Raw genomic sequence first — 16,712 nt, 5'->3', positions numbered from 1 at the left:
GAATTTTCTATCATTCATTTCAAGAACACTTTTTGGTAATTTATTATAAAATCTTATACAATTAATAAGAAATGATTTCCCTACCTTAGCCAGCCGATGTGCTGGGATCGACAACTTGTAATTGTTCCGCAGTGATCTACTAGTACATTCACCTACTTTTTTGAAAGAGTCTAAGTTTTTCCTAACATGCATGATGTTATCGAATATGTATTGGGAGGGCAAAGTTAAAATATTTAGGTTTTTGAAAAAATCTCTAAGGGAATCTCTTTGTTTAAGACCGTAGATATATCGAATTGCCCTTTTTTGTAAAATGAAAATAGTTTGTATGTCTGCTGCTGATCCCCAAAGCAGTAGACCATATGACATTAAACTATGAAAATAACTAAAATATACTAGCTTAGCAGTTGCCACATCCGTCAAATGCCTAATACGACGAATAGCGTATGCTTAGTAGATATAGATGTGTGCACGTTCCAATATAGGTGCGCAGTAAATATTAAATTTCTTAAGTTCTGAAAACAATGGCAGCGTAACTAATCGACAATAAGCTTTAATTATTATATGGTTATAGCTAATTTTATTTCATGAATGAAATGGAATAAAACCGATTTGTGTGACCGTTCATTTAATTACGAAATTTCATATTTATTGTTTTGAACCAACGAAGAAATAAATGCGGGTTAGGCAAAGAGTCGAGCAAAGAGACGAACAGTCTTGAAAACACTAAAAGGCCTTCAAATATAATTTTTATGATTGATTACTCAAACATACGTCATATGGTCACGTCTATATCCCTTGTGGGGTAGACAGAGCCAACAGTCTTAGAAAAAGACTGATCGGCCACGTTCAGCTATTTGGCCTAATGATACAATTGAGATTCAAATAGTGACAGGTTGCTAGCCCATCGCTTCAAAGAAGAAGTTTTGTAAGCCTTTCCTTTAGTCGCCTTTAACAACATCCATGGCAAAGAGATGGAGTGGTCCTATTCTTTTTTGTATTGGTGCCGAACCATACGGCACTCTAATTAATTAATTGAATACGCTTTAAATATTATTTTTCTTTTAGGTGATGGATTTGCAGCCTGTCTGTTCTATATCTATAGGTATATAGTATCTAATTCCATCACTATCTCATCCTAACTGAACGTAGTCTTCATGTCCTTTTAGAATATTTGCTCTGTCCACTCCGTAAGGGATAAAGAGGTGATATAATCAAGCCGTTAAAGCTACATATCGCTCGAAACAAACACACAACGTTCCTCTTCAGCCCTAACCAAGAAAAACAATCCCACAAACACACATAAAAGTTTAACAGTACAATAAATAGAACAATTTTAATTAGACCCCGGCTGTAATCGAAATACATTGATAACGGAATAGAATCGGAATGGCCCCGAAAAACGACCGTCTGTGGGATGTTCCCGGGGCCCCGTTAATGAGGCACGTAGATCCTCCCCTCCCTGCGGTCATTAATACAACTCCTGAGGGAATGAGACCGCCATGTTTGATTGTGTTCGGGATTTTCCGTGTGCGTTTATTTGGATGGTGTAAATAGATTCTACATGAGGGATTACTGCATTCGATACTGTTGGCCCTGTCTAAGTCTATCCTGTAAAGCAGGGTTTCTCAAACTTTCGGCTCTACGAACCCCTTACTAACTAATGATCCCGCCCCCCAGAAAAAACGGAAATTTTGTCGCGATCCTTCTGCTGCCCTGCAGAGCTAACCAAAAATATCCAGGATAATTTTATTTATCGAAACAAACATTGGAAAATCCCTCCCCTGGCCTAAACGAACTGTCAAACTGCATTCATACGAATTAATTCATTATGTACTACATCAAAACATCGACCAAACCGAAAAACGTAACCCAAAAATGTTCGGGATAATGTTATTATCGAAACAAACATTGGAAAATCCCTCCCCTGGCCTAAACAAGCCGACAAACGGCATTCATACGAAAGCCATTTGTGGAAATCGGAGCCCTCAATTGACGCCTACACACCCTGAGCGTAAATAAGGGGCGATACATTTACTTCAGTTTCTTTGAAAAGCCATTTCGTTGGTAGTCGGAATTTTCTTGTCGATTTAAGGTTCTAAATGGGGAGGTAAGATTGGTAATAGTAAACAAAGTTAGATATTATGTGTCAATTTGGAGTATATCGCTTTTATGTCATCTGTAACTTTGCCTATGGTTTATAAAACTAACTAATGGATCCGTTGATGTTTTAAACTAAATATTTTTAAGTTTTATATGCCGAATATCGTCGAAATTAGCTCAGATTTTTAATATGATTAATATTAGAAACTTAGGCTTAGATAATATAAGTGAGACGTAGGTATAGATTAGGTAGATACTATTATTTTATTTTACCGTATTAACCTATCTACTAGGTATTACTTACCTATATATATGTCAACAATTATTATACTATGAAATTTTGTTATGAACTGAATAAAAATGGTCATACACAACTGTGTTTAACGTAGTAAAGTAAATGCCATTTTTTTTCTGCGCAAAAAAGTGCAATCCAATTTAAAAAGAAGGCTGACAAGATATATATTATTTTTAAATCGTTTGTCAGTTTTATAGCTGCCACAAATTGCGTAGCTTGGAGCGCTATTTTACAACGGGGGCGATTACGCTGTCTCTTTTGTTTTAGCGGACAAATTGATATCAGAAAGCTGTGCGATAGAGACAGATATAAATTTCACGCATTCACCTTATCTACCAAATCGCTAAGTTAGCATAGTTATGTAGGGTTGTCAGTTATGATAACTTTAAGGATAGTTTTTAAAAATGTCATATAATTTAGGTCTTTACTGTCCCAATATCGGGCAAAGATTCTCCAACAAGGCGCGCCATCAGATAAAAATACATACATACATACATAAAATCATGCCTCTTTCCCAGAGGGGTAGGCAGCTACCTCTTTCCACTTGCCACGATCTCTGCATACTTCCTTCGCTTCTTCCACATTTATAACTCTCTTCATGCAAGCTCGGCGGTTTCGAGTACTTTTGACCTAACCCCTTACCAGGACGCCCTTAATTTGATCAAGATACGTTCGTCTAGGTCTTCCCACTCCGACCTTATACCTCCGAGATAAAAATGCTTTAGTTCTTTTACTTAATAAATTGTATTTCCTAACAAAATAATCATGATCTTATTTATCAAGGCAGTGGAAAGTTGAAAATAGGCGTATTTCATTAAAGATCGTAATAGGCGGCTACATGATTTTCAGAACCCCTATGTCATGGGAGAATCGATTTAAGTTTTAAATAATTAGGCAAAACTAAGAAACCTATTATCGTAAAGCAGTAAAAATAAGTTAGTAATGTTTATTTTCTAAAATTATTGCCACAATGATACAGCCATTAATGTCTCATGAGTCACGGCTCCCTGACGAATATAACCGAGATCATAACTGCATTTCTCATTTTAATATGCTTGTTTCAGAGCGAGAAAATTATCCGTGCGCGAATAATTCGCCGCCCGAGGTTCAGCCCTACGAACAGGCCCATGTCTATCTTTTACCGCTAAGCCTAGGGCAGTAAAGTCGGCTCGTGTTTGATAGCACGCGCGAAACGAGACGGCGAGAGGGGGAACGCAGCAGAGGAGTAGGGATGCCAGACATTCTTAAATTTTATATTCTATCCGCATTTTGTCGCCTAAGCGTTCCATTTAGTGTTCCATATTTAAAACATCGCGTCTTTCTTTTTCTTCTCAGCCGAGCGGGGAATGTAAGGCGATTTTATATTTTTTTTTTTTACTTTTCGGGGGTGTATCCAGCCAGCGCCGGATGTGTGCAGAATACTGATGTGTGCGCCCGACCGCCGACGCCCTGTTAGGGAATGAAATTGGCATATAAATGTAAATTTTATGCTATGAATTTTAAAGTAAAGTCGATACTTCCGCGCTTACGGAGGAGCGGGTGAGCCGTGTTCGCAAGTTTTACGCCGACCGGGGATGAAATTAGATTAGAATTACACCACTTTCGGTAAAGAATGGACTTTTAACGGCTTTCGCAGTAACGTTGCTTCATAGCTACAAGAATAGGTTCCTGCGATTAAATATTAGGTATTTTCAATACCTATATGCACTTCATATGACTGAAACAGCTGAGAACGTATTAACTTTTGATTAAGCTTTCAATAATTTCAAAAGGAACCGAGGAATAGTAATAAATTTTCTTTAGTAACGGTTTTCAATGAGATTTCCAACATATCAATCAAATATTTTATATTGATACGTCATTAAAAGACACAAAAGAGCGGTGAAGCCCATTCGCCGCAATATTGTGTTCGGCCAAAGATTGAGATCTACGGCGAACGAAAATAGAGAAATCAAAGAACAGGAAAAAATCCACTTTACAGACGCAAACAAGTCACTTTAACTTTATTGAGCTGTAATCGAATTGTGACGTCCCTGTGAGCCGCGGCACGTCGAGGTCGGAGCGGCGGGATCTGTAGCCATCCTTATCTGACCCGCCCATTTAAATCTATGCTATTCAATCGTGCCGTCTCGCTCGCGTCCCAGGGGTGCCGCCGAGATTGCAATCTTTTGATTTATACCAACTATTAGGAGTGGTGCGGGATAGTCTGTCTCTCAGAACGAGATGCGGCGATAAACGTCTGATAGCATCGACGTTAGTACTCATTACATAAATGAAATTACCTATATCTTTCTTCTATTTTACCATTATTGATGGTTAATGTTTATTACTTCTGGCACGATTAGCGATGCTCAAATTAATCCAGAATTAATGGAAAAACAGAACAACATGCTCCCGCATTTTTAGTTGTGACATGAGAGTGTCGCATTGAAAGTTCTAACAGCAATATTAATATGATACCTAACCTACCTTGGTAGCCAAGAATACATTGACCAATGTTTATTCAAAATAAATATATCTATTTCCAAACAATCCAAAAATCAAAACAGCATCAATTCTTACACACTGGCGACGCGACGCGACACGAACAAGTTGCTGAAATGACAATATATTTTTTTTACGTAAGTAGGTACTTTTCTTTTGTTTATTATTTAACTTAATTAAAAAAAAAGAAGATGGTTATATTAGACCTGAGTTTATATCTTCCAGTCAGATATGCAGGTAATGTAGAAGTTCGTGGTGATGAATACTCGATTCTTTATTTCCAATCAAATCCATCATTAAGTCCGCATCACTTTTCCCCTGATTCATACAACTTGAGGATTTTCAAGGCAAAAGTAAAAAGACATTATTCTTACGAGCTTGAGAGCTTGCGTGCACCATCTTAGGTCCACCAGGCATAAAAAGTTTTAACCCACTCAAATCTATTATGAAAAAGAAACCAACTAAACGTGTCCTTTGATCAATACTGCCGTCCTCAAACTCAAGTCCAAGGTGGCGCAGTTTAAGGATAGGTAGGTCAAACTATAAACCGACTAGGCTTATAATTTGAGGACGAGAGAGTAACTCTATCAACGCCATAAGAGACACATATAACCATGATAAAGCCATGTTGGTATTTTGGTCACAGCTAATTGCTCGCAAATTTTTAGTTCTATTCTGTATTAGACATATTTGTCGCGAGTGTGCTCACAGCTTTATCGAGCTGTTTTCTTTTGCGGCTAGAAAAAGTTGCGGGCACCGGCCGGTCCCCGAAGGCCGCTTAGCCCCGGAGGCCGGGGAATGGGGAAAATCGGTCCTCATTTATATTGAAAGGGAAACCTTCGCCTGTAACGCGTATGCCCTGGTCAGTCAAACGGGATTCACATGTAAATGTGCTAAAGAGATCTTTACAGAAAAAAAACCTTTTAGTGAGTGATTGATTTATCTGAGTGATTTTTATATAAAAGCATCATCTAACCTACTAAGTGATTTTTATATAAAAACAGAAATCGTTCTAATACTATTAATCCGAAAGTTTGTTAGAATGTTTGTTAGTCTTTCACAAATTACTGGACGGATTTTGATTAAATTTGGTACACGGTAGAATATGACTTAGAATAACATAATAAGTACTTTTAATCCTGAAATTCTTACTAAAGCGAAGCTCCGATACGCAGGTAAGTAAGTAAGTAGTTATTGATAATGGCGAAAAGATGGAACTATTAATAAATTAATGCCGACGACGACATCCGTGGGAAAGAGATGCAGTGGTTATATTCTTTTTTGTAATGGTGCTGGGAACCACACGGCACCAACATGTAAATAAGGTTTCTATACGAGTGTTTACTGCCATCTGTCATTATTTCAGACCAAATTAAAACTAATTTCATGCACAATTCACAAGTCACCCCTCCTTTAATAAATGTATGCAAAGAAATTAAGACGTTATGCGTGAAAACTGTTGCCCTCGCTCGCTAAATATAATAACAAAGGAATGACTAGGTTTAACTGCCATGGAGAATTCTACCGTAATATTTTACTTATGATATACGTTTCCTGTCTTGTCGATATCTTTAGTTTAGGGTCTACAAAGTGTTACTTTTTATTATGGTTACGGACTTTACATGTCAAGGATTTGACGAGTAAATTGTCGTTGGGCATAGTGTATCTTTAAATTTTCTTTGATTTGACAAATCTATTTTTATTTATATAGATAGATCCTACTAATATTATAAATGCGAAAATTGATTGTGAGTACCTATGTCAGGATATCAGTATGGATGTTTGTTACTCTTTCACGCAAAAACTATTGAACCGATTACGATGAAATTTGGTATGTAGGTAGCTGAAGACCCAGAATAATGTATAGACTACTTTTTATCCCGCAGTCCTCGCGGAAATGATTCCACGCGGGCAAAGTCGCGGGCGGCCTCTAGTTTGTAATATTTGAGACCTATACGCTTAAGAATTTCGTTCTTATTTTCAGTTATTTAATTATAAAGAAGTTAGTCAATGTACCTGAACCCTAGATAAGGGCCCAAGGTTTGTCAATATAACTCCGGGCCTTGAAAAAAATTACATCGAAGTTAGGCTTACATATTCTTATGAAACATATAATACAATTTCTCACCGCGACTCTGCTCTCTTTGAGGTCCAGCCTCATCGCCAGGGCTTCCCTCATGAACACGTCAGGGTAGTGGGACGCCAGGAACGCCCGCTCCAGCTCCTCCAGCTGCCAGGAGTTGAAGTTGGTCCGGGAGCGCCTCCGCTTGCCGCTGTCTCCGTCGTCGTCTCCAACACCACCTGGAAATACCAAGTATTTAGAACCTTGATGTATTTATGACTCTTTTTAGGGCTATTAGCTCTGCCCCGTTAGAGATAAAGACATGATATTTTTTACGTAAATAAATTTAATTATAGTTTTACAACTATGACTGAAGGCGACTAAGGGATGGGCTTATTAACTTGGGATTCCTCTTGTAGGCGATGGGCTAGCAACCTGTCACTATTGATCAATATGACATAACAATGAATATGAATCCAAATTCCATCATTAAGCCATTGGTACAGATAATTGTGGCCTTTCAGTCTTTTCAAGAATGTTGACTCTGTTTACCTCGCAAGGGATAAAGACGTGACAACATGTAGGTATATATGACTGAATAATCACTAAAGAAAACTATAAATAGCTAGCTTACTACTTTGTTTTTGAAAATACAGAATTTCTTCAACTTTCCAGTAAACAGAAAGTGAACAATCAAACATTACCAAAGCGAAACCCGCTAAACCAAAAACAATATCTCCAAAGTATCTAATAAATCACATCCATCTAGAGAAATGTCTTCATTTTCACATGCGCGCGCGTAAACCACAGCAGTGTAAACGAAAATGGCGGGCTTAACATTTTCCAATCACTAGAACCGCGGGATTGAAATGAATAAGACATAACCATAAAAGACAGAGCGAGAGCGAAGTCAATTTAGACAATTCCTGGGCCGTTAAAACAAACCCGCAACTCGGGGCTCATAAAAAAGAGATAATCTCCAACAAAGCGTCAGAACAAGTTTTTGGAAATAGAATATAATTTCTAATTTTCTCCCTGTGATTTTAATTAAAAATGGTCCCGATCGAGACGGTCGGATGAAGCCGGGCCGGGATGGAAAGGGACGGCGATAAATTACGCGGATCCCTCAGAGGGCTAAATAAATTAGAAGTGATTAAGAGCAACGCGCTCCCGGTAACAAAACGTATTTCGGTGTAGAGCTAAAGCTGGATATTTAAACTCCACGCTAAATATGTTATTTAAAGAAAATGCTATAGCCTCCATTTTTTAAGGTCATAATTTATTTTATAGCTTTTAATGGCGACAGATTCCGCGATAAAATTTTAATACAAACTAAAATGTTAATTATACAACGGATCTAGAAAGACCTCTTTGAGTACATATCTATTTCACTAATTTCATGAATCCTTAAGCTTTTTTTTCATAAATGCACATAATTCATATTGTGTGTTTTTATTTGCGTCGTCTCATTACAGATGAGTTAGATATTATTTACATAACAAAGAAATTTGAAAATAATTTCATGTTTTAATATTATTTTGGTTGAGTGTATTACATGAAACTTTATTTCTGCACTTTTCGGTGGTTTGAGGTCCCATTGTAGCGAACATGTCGTTATTCCGGCTGTTATAATTTGGTAAAAGCGAGGTTTACTTAATTGTGACGTCAAAACATTGAGTGGGATACTTATCCCGCCTAAATTTGTGGATGCCATGAGTTTTAATCTTTAGAGATGAATTTATTTTTTACGTAACTTTAGCAGGATTTTTAGAATTTCTAAGAGAAATGTGGCAAATAGAAAACTTCAAATGCGCGCAATGTAGGTATCTAATAATATTGTAACACTAGCTGTTGCCCGCGACTTCATCCGCTATAAATTTAACTTTTTGTTATTCCAATGTCAATGCTTCTCTTGCAGAAAAATAAAACTCTACATAAAATAACCGTCCCCTTGCAGTCATCCCTGCTCTGTGTAAAAGAACTAACGAGCGACATTAGTCATCTTAGTTAATAAGAATAGATTTTAACAAGTTTATTCTGAAACTCGATGCTGTCGCCTTAAGGGAAAATGCCAAATTAGTTTTGCGCGGTTCATATTGGACGAGTTCAATCGCGAGTGAGTGAGATAGAAGACAGGAACAATCTACTAATTATGTCAAAAAAATATCACATTATATGACGATAGGTTTAAGTGAAATATGAAACGTCACCTTGAGTTAAGGCAAAGAAAGGAACAAGAAAAGTCTTTTCATAAAATCTATATCAACAGCGTGATATCAACAGCTGGACGCTGGGCTGAAAATGTAGCTTGATAGGTAACCATCGGGTAGATGTGTATGGAAAAAAGATGAAAGAGAAATGTGTGGAGACCAGAGAAAAGGGAAGTTTACTTACTAATGTCTGTGCTACTATCCCTTAACTTGATATGTTTCTTTAAGTTACCTGGTTGATTGGAAGAAATCCCTTATAAAGGATAAGTTCGCCCTTGTGCATTGTCATTTTTAATGTCTTTTTTATGTACTACTAAAAATTTGTTATATACAATAAACTATTTACAAATGAGGCAGAAAACCTCAAAAGCGCAAATATGTAGGTATCGGTAATACCTATACTTTTGGACCTTTTGGGGTGTAAACTCTGGGACCGTGGGGCCCATCTGCCGACAATTGTCGAAAAAGCTGATTGAGGTATCTCGTGACCGGAGGGCTGGAAATTATCTGGCTCAGAGAATCAGCATGGCCATTCAAATTGGCAATGCTGCCAGCCTTCTAGGCACACTCCCGCATGTTGATGTTATGCAGGGACTGTACAATTTATAAATTAAATATTAGTTTGTAGTCATGTTTTTTCTTTATTTTTATAAGTAGTTTTAGTTTTAAATTAATTAGTTTGTAAGTATCTTTTTTCTTTCTTTTTATAAGTAGTTTTAGCTTTAGTTTTAATTTGATTTAATTATAATATTTATAATATATATCATAGATATACTTTCATAAAAAAAAAATTACAAACAAACAAACCAACTGTGTCTGGGGTAGAAGGCAGAGGATGGATCACTTATCGCCCCAACAGCCTTACTCATCTTCAAAAAATTATTCAGCCTATGACCATGGATTTTATGAACTGCCGTGTGACCTCCGCAACCATTCCAAGGGAACCTAACACATTATTGGGCCATAGTTACACATCCAGTTGCCTAGATTCCTCACGACTTCCCTCTCCGTAAAAACATCCACAGCAATCTGTTGATTACTATTCGTATTGACTGTTTCATACTATTAGTTCCGAACCATTAATACAATATAGGAAGATCACTCGATCAATGCGAACTTATCATACGCCAAAGTGACAGAGACAGCCGTATGTGTCTAATGAGAGGAGTGAGGGAGACGAGTGAGGTTATTGTATTAAAACAAACGACCGCCTTGGGCCGCCAGACAACAGTTTTGGCGCGGTTTAATTTAGTCTCCTCAATGTTTTAATGTCACCGGGGATCGAGGTGGGGGGAGTATTTGCTAAGTATCTATTTGAGGGTTGTATAATGTCGTTAATAAATTCGTTCGTCTGAGATTTCTATTTGAACAATGTTGGAGCATATATACATAAATAAAGAATATTAATTTAATATTTTTACACCATTTCATAGACAATGTTTAACTTTGTAAAATTAGTTTCTGAACGACAACGCGGCGGTTGTCTATTGCATTTATATCCGTTTCCTTAATTCAAAAAAAATCACGCTAGATCTTGTGCTCGCCATAACCTCATTTCGCAAAAATATTGTCATCAAAAGAAATAAACGGAATTACACAGGCATTTGAACCAAAGGAATCATTCATTTCAAGACCCAAGCGCCAACATACGTTGTGGACCTTCGTCGCCGCATGAAGACATAGAACCAGCGAGGTTAAGACGTCGGAGGAACTGCTGCATACATTCGGTACGGCCAGCCATCCTTCCTAACCTCGTCCCTGTGAGTTCAATCTGTGCTAATACCGTGCTTTGTTCATATTTCAGTTCTTGTGCATCGCTATAGTCAGCTTTGTGCCGTTGCTAGCATCGGCTGACGCCACAGTACGAACAGGAATATTCACAAACCGTAAGTCCTTTCACAAACAACCAAAATGAGCCTAGTTAATGATGAAGCTAAGCCTAAATCTCGCGATAGGTCTCCGTACAGTAGGCCCCCTACCGCCTTCTGTGACAAAGATAGTGAGAAGTTGACTGATTTAGTAAAAGGCAGAGGCATAATCAAAGGTCGCCTCACAAGACTAACAACCTTTATTAATAGCATAACTCGAGATCAATTAAATAGTCAAAAATGCATTGATTTAAAACTGCGTATGCAAGGCGCAGCCAGCTTACTTACTGAATTTAATAATATTCAAACAATGATTGAGAAGATAGTGATAGACTCTGATTTAGATTGCCAATTAAATCAACGAGATTTATTTGAGGATAGCTATTATAGTGCCTTGTCACGAGCTGAATACTTACTTAACCGAGCCGAAGTCTCTGATGGCTCCAGTGTGTGTCATAGTAAAATAAAATCAATTAAATTACCTGTCATATCTATGCCTACATTCGATGGTTCATATGAGCATTGGCTCGAGTTTCGAGATACATTTATGTCTTTAGTTCATAATTCTAATGAAATTAGCGATATTCAAAAATTTCATTACCTAAAATCCTCATTAAAGGGCAGTGCGGAGTTGGTTATAGATTCTGTGGAGTTCTCAGCCAGCAATTATACTATAGCATGGGAATTACTTCTCAATAGATACAATAATAGCAGTATGTTAATACACAACCATGTTAAGGCCTTATTTACCATTCAGAAATTAACTAAGGAGTCGTACCACATGCTCAGGCGCCTAATTGATACAATACTTAAGAATTTAAGAGCTTTAAAAATGCTTGGTGGACCCACTGAGCACTGGGATACACTGGTCATATTCATAGTCACTTCTAAATTAGATGAAACTACTGAACGCGAGTGGGAGCAATATAAGTGTACTATTCGTAAACACAATGAAACTAAATCATCACTAAAGGTGGATGATCTACTCACCTTTCTCAGGGACCGTGCTGAGATGTTGGAAACATTGCAAGCCTCTCATAGTAAGATTAATCTTGATTCCAAAAAACAAACTACACATAAGGCTCAATGCAATGTCTCCACCAAGTCACAACAAAGTCGCACTACCTATAAGAAGCCATGTTTAATGTGTTACAATGATCATGCACTGTATTCCTGTCCAAAGTTTTTGGATGCTAATATAGACACTAAACTACACTTTATAGCTACCAACAAGTTGTGTGAGAACTGTTTACGCTCTGGACATACGTTAGAAACATGTAAGTTTGGTCCGTGTCGAAAATGTAATAGAAAACATAATACGCTAATTCATAGTGACACGTCTAATGACGCTCAAGTAATGACGCTTCATTCAAATTGCAATAATCGTGAGCCGAGAGATGTACCGACCGCGCCCGCGACCCCCGCGGTCCCCGCGGTCGACGTCCCCATGCATCGGTCTAGCACGGCACAGGTAAACAAGCCGCACATAGATAACACTCGCTATACGTTCAATAATCAATCGGTTAAAAGTATAAATTCTGTTTTATTATCGACTGCTATGATTGAAATAGCGGATAATCACAATAATTATCATATTGCACGCTGTCTTCTCGATTCAGGAAGTCAACTTTGTTTTTTGTCTAAGGATTTATGTACAAAACTTAATGTTACTTTAATACAGTCCACTTGTGAAATACGAGGAATAGGTAACTCGGTTACAAACTCAACACAGATCTGTGATGTTAAAATAAGATCGCGCACCGGTGCCTATTCTACGAGTTTAAAATGTTTTGTGTTGCCTTACATTTCATGTACATTGCCGGCGGTTGCATATGATCAAAACGAACTATTCATCCCTGAACATATACAGCTAGCCGATCCATTATTTTACGAGTCCCACAATATTGACATTTTGATTGGCGCAGAAATATTTTGGGATTTATTATGCGAAGGTAAAATAAGGTTACCAAATGGCCCAGTTTTACAAAACACAAAATTAGGTTGGATAATTTCAGGGCCTATACACAGTAATACGCACAATATTGATAGGTCTTTCCAATGTAATTTTTCGCACGCTATTGAAACACAATTACGGCAGTTTTGGGAACTAGAGGAACTGCCTAAGGCTAGTCTCACACACACGGACGACGAGCGTGCTTGCGAAGAACATTTTATTAACACTACAACGCGCACAAGTGATGGAAGGTTCTGCGTACATCTGCCGCTTCAGAAGTCACCAGCTAGCCTTGGCGAGTCGTACACTCAGGCTAAAATTCGTTTTTTAGTTTTAGAAAGACGCCTCGAACGTAATATTACTTATAAAAAATTATACACTGATTTCATACATGAATACCTTGATTTGGGTCATATGAAAAAGGTAAGTTCATATGGAACACCACATTATTTTTTACCACACCATGGTGTATATCGGGAGCATAGCTCTTCAACCCGATTGAGAGTAGTCTTTGACGGAAGTGCTGCTACTAGTAATGGAGTATCCTTAAATGACATTCAGCTTGTCGGGCCGCCACTACAAAGTGAACTATTTGATATTTTATTGCGGTTTAGACGATATAGGTTTACTGCGTGTGCAGACATACAAAAAATGTACAGGCAGTGCCTATTACATGAGTCACAACGCGACATGCAACTGATTGTCTGGCGGGATAATCCTTCTGAGCCTTTAAGTATGTACCAGCTCAACACCGTGACCTACGGCATGGCAGCGTCACCCTATCTTGCTGTTAGATGCCTCAAACAGCTGGCACTTGAGTGTACTGACCCTGATGTAAAGAGAATCATCTCTGAGGACTTTTACGTTGATGATATGATCACAGGTTGGGATGATAAACATGAATTATTATCATTTTGTAACAAGACTTCAAAGTGTTTACAGTCCGGTTGTTTTCCATTGAGAAAATGGACATTTAACTTTCAATGTGATCAGTCATCAGGTCCGTTCAGCGCAGGTAAGGAGTTAACATTAGGTGATACTGTTCAGTGCAAGACTTTGGGTTTAGGATGGTACAACACTAGTGATGAATTTTATTTTAATACGCAATTTAAGAGTGACACTAACAAGATAACAAAACGTAGTATTTTATCACACATATCTCAAATTTTTGACCCCCTTGGTTTAGTTAGTCCAATTATAATAATAGTGAAAATATTATTACAGCGACTTTGGTTATTGCAATTAGGTTGGGACGATGTGGTGCCAAGCGATGTTCTACTTACATGGACTAAGTTTGCGAACGCCCTATCGGAACTTAACACCATTCGTGTGCCTCGTCATGTTATTAACACTACTGCTACACATTCGGAGTTACACATTTTTACCGATGCATCGCAAGTAGCGTACGGCGCTTGTATTTACGTACGCTCAGTCAGCAGTGACAATAATTCATTGGTGAGACTGTTGTGCTCAAAAAGCAAGGTTGCTCCTTTGAAGCCCGTTAGTATTCCGCGGCTAGAATTATGCGGAGCTTTATTAGGTGCAAGGCTATACGACAAAGTGAATAAGGCACTTCATTTACAATTTAAAAATATTATATTTTGGACTGACTCAACAATTGTACTAGGCTGGTTACACATGCCACCTAACTTACAAAAAACTTTTGTACAAAATAGGACATCAGAAATACATGAGTTGACGAGGGAACTTCCTTGGCGTCATGTAAGTGGAAAAAATAATCCAGCTGATTTAGTGTCCCGCGGTATGTCGCTAGAAGATCTCTCAACTTCTACGTTATGGTGGGAAGGCCCGGCCTATCTTCGCCAGCCCGATTTTAGATGCGATCTGGTGCCTTCATTTATAAATGGTTTGCCTGATGAGTTACCAGAGTTAAAATCGGGCGTGACGCTTTCTGCTGTGCCTGATAAAGTTTCCGAGTCTTCCTTGTTTCCCTTCTATAGATTTTCTCAATTTAATCGCATGAGACGCGCTGTCGCATACGTAAATCGGTTTATTTATAATTCACGCAATACTAATAACCCGCGATCAGGCGTCCTATGTGTCGATGAATTGAGAGAGTCTGATATAACTTTAGCTAGGCTGTCTCAATTGGAATCTTTTCCAGTTGAATACATGTCGCTTACTAAAAATAATTGTTTAGGACATAAACACAATTTAGCAAAGCTAAGTTTATTTATTGATCACAATAAATTAATACGTGTAGGTGGTCGTATTTCCAATTCACAAATTTTCTCGTTGGATAAAAAACATCCAATACTCATATCTGGTAGCCATCCTTTTGCTACTTTGCTATTTCGGTATGAGCACACCCGTTTGTTACATGCAGCTCCACAAGCGCTTTTATACAATTTGCGAGAGACCTGGTGGCCTATTAGTGGTAGGAATCTTGCTAGGAAAGTGGTACATAATTGTATTGTTTGCAAGCGGTTAAGGGGAAAAACTCCAACTCCTTTAATGGGGAATTTACCAATGGAACGTTTGGACGCTACTTTTCCTTTTATGCGTTGTGGTGTCGATTACGCCGGGCCAATGCTCATGCTAAATCGTAGGGGTAAAGGTTCGAGGACTACAAAATGTTATATTTGTATTTTTATTTGTTTCGTGACTCGTGCCATTCACTTGGAGCTAGTCAGTGACTTGTCCACTGAAGGGTATTTACTTGCATTAAAAAGATTTATATCCAGACGTGGCAAACCTTTAGAAATATTCTCCGACAACGGTAGAAATTTTGTTGGGCTTATGAATGAATTTAAAAAGTTTATAAATAATTGCTCATCGGAGATAATAGATTACGCAATAAGTCAAAATATCAAGTTTACTTTTCTTCCTCCATATTCTCCTAATTTTGGTGGTTTGTGGGAGGCTGGAGTGAAATCCTGTAAGTATCATTTACGACGTGTCGTAGGAAATGCACACTTAACCTTTGAGGAGTTTAGCACGGTTTTGGTTCAGATTGAAGCCGTTTTGAATTCCCGTCCCCTTAGTCCTATGTCCACAGATCCGCAAGACTTCACTCCTTTGAGCCCAGCTCACTTTTTGCTTGGCCGTCCACTTACTGCGCCTGCTTGTGAAGACGTGACTGAAATTTCGACGAATCGTCTTACTCGCTATCAACGTGTGGAACAGATTCGCCAGCATTTCTGGTCCAGATGGGCTAAAGAATATGTTTCTGAACTACAAGCAAGGACCAAGAGAACAAAGGATGATACTCCGTTGAAGCCCGGAATGCTCGTCGTTATCAAGGATGATAATTTGCCGCCTTTGAAGTGGCATCTTGGACGAATCATCGACATCTTCCCAGGAAAGGATGGCGTTGCAAGAGTGGCAGACATACGGACTTCGACGGGCATTGTCAAACGATCGTACAGCAAGATATGTCCTTTGCTCGAGTAGCAGAGAACACATTGAAAGCACGAGCTTCCAAGGCCGGGGGCATGTTGGAGCATATATACATAAATAAAGAATATTAATTTAATATTTTTACACCATTTCATAGACAATGTTTAACTTTGTAAAATTAGTTTCTGAACGACAACGCGGCGGTTGTCTATTGCATTTATATCCGTTTCCTTAATTCAAAAAAAATCACGCTAGATCTTGTGCTCGCCATAACCTCATTTCGCAAAAATATTGTCATCAAAAGAAATAAACGGAATTACACAGGCATTTGAACCAAAGGAATCATTCATTTCAAGACCCAAGCGCCAACAACAATGTT

The 16,712-nt window shown here is 38.1% G+C and overlaps 2 protein-coding genes across 3 annotated transcripts in view; one reads left to right on the top strand and one right to left on the bottom strand.

Moving 5' to 3' along the window:
- The window catches only part of LOC106142111 (homeobox protein unc-4), a 46,844-nt gene that overhangs the window by 6,584 nt on the left and 23,548 nt on the right, over nt 1-16,712 (bottom strand). For both annotated transcript variants that reach the window (XM_013343739.2, XM_060946857.1), the window contains exon 2: nt 7,008-7,180. In XM_013343739.2, the coding sequence (XP_013199193.1) occupies nt 7,008-7,180 (173 nt within the window). The remainder of the gene's footprint in view (nt 1-7,007; nt 7,181-16,712) is intronic.
- On the top strand, nt 10,529-16,489 carry LOC106137743 (uncharacterized). Its single transcript, XM_013338647.2, has one exon. It carries the CDS (start codon nt 11,063-11,065, stop codon nt 16,385-16,387), a length of 5,325 nt encoding a protein of 1,774 aa, XP_013194101.2. The 5' UTR covers nt 10,529-11,062; the 3' UTR covers nt 16,388-16,489.

Source organism: Amyelois transitella, chromosome 12 (assembly GCF_032362555.1).
Source record: "Amyelois transitella isolate CPQ chromosome 12, ilAmyTran1.1, whole genome shotgun sequence".
Lineage (NCBI taxonomy): Eukaryota > Metazoa > Arthropoda > Insecta > Lepidoptera > Pyralidae > Amyelois > Amyelois transitella.
Note: the sequence above shows the minus strand (reverse complement) of the source record. Positions and strands in the feature narration are given on the sequence as shown.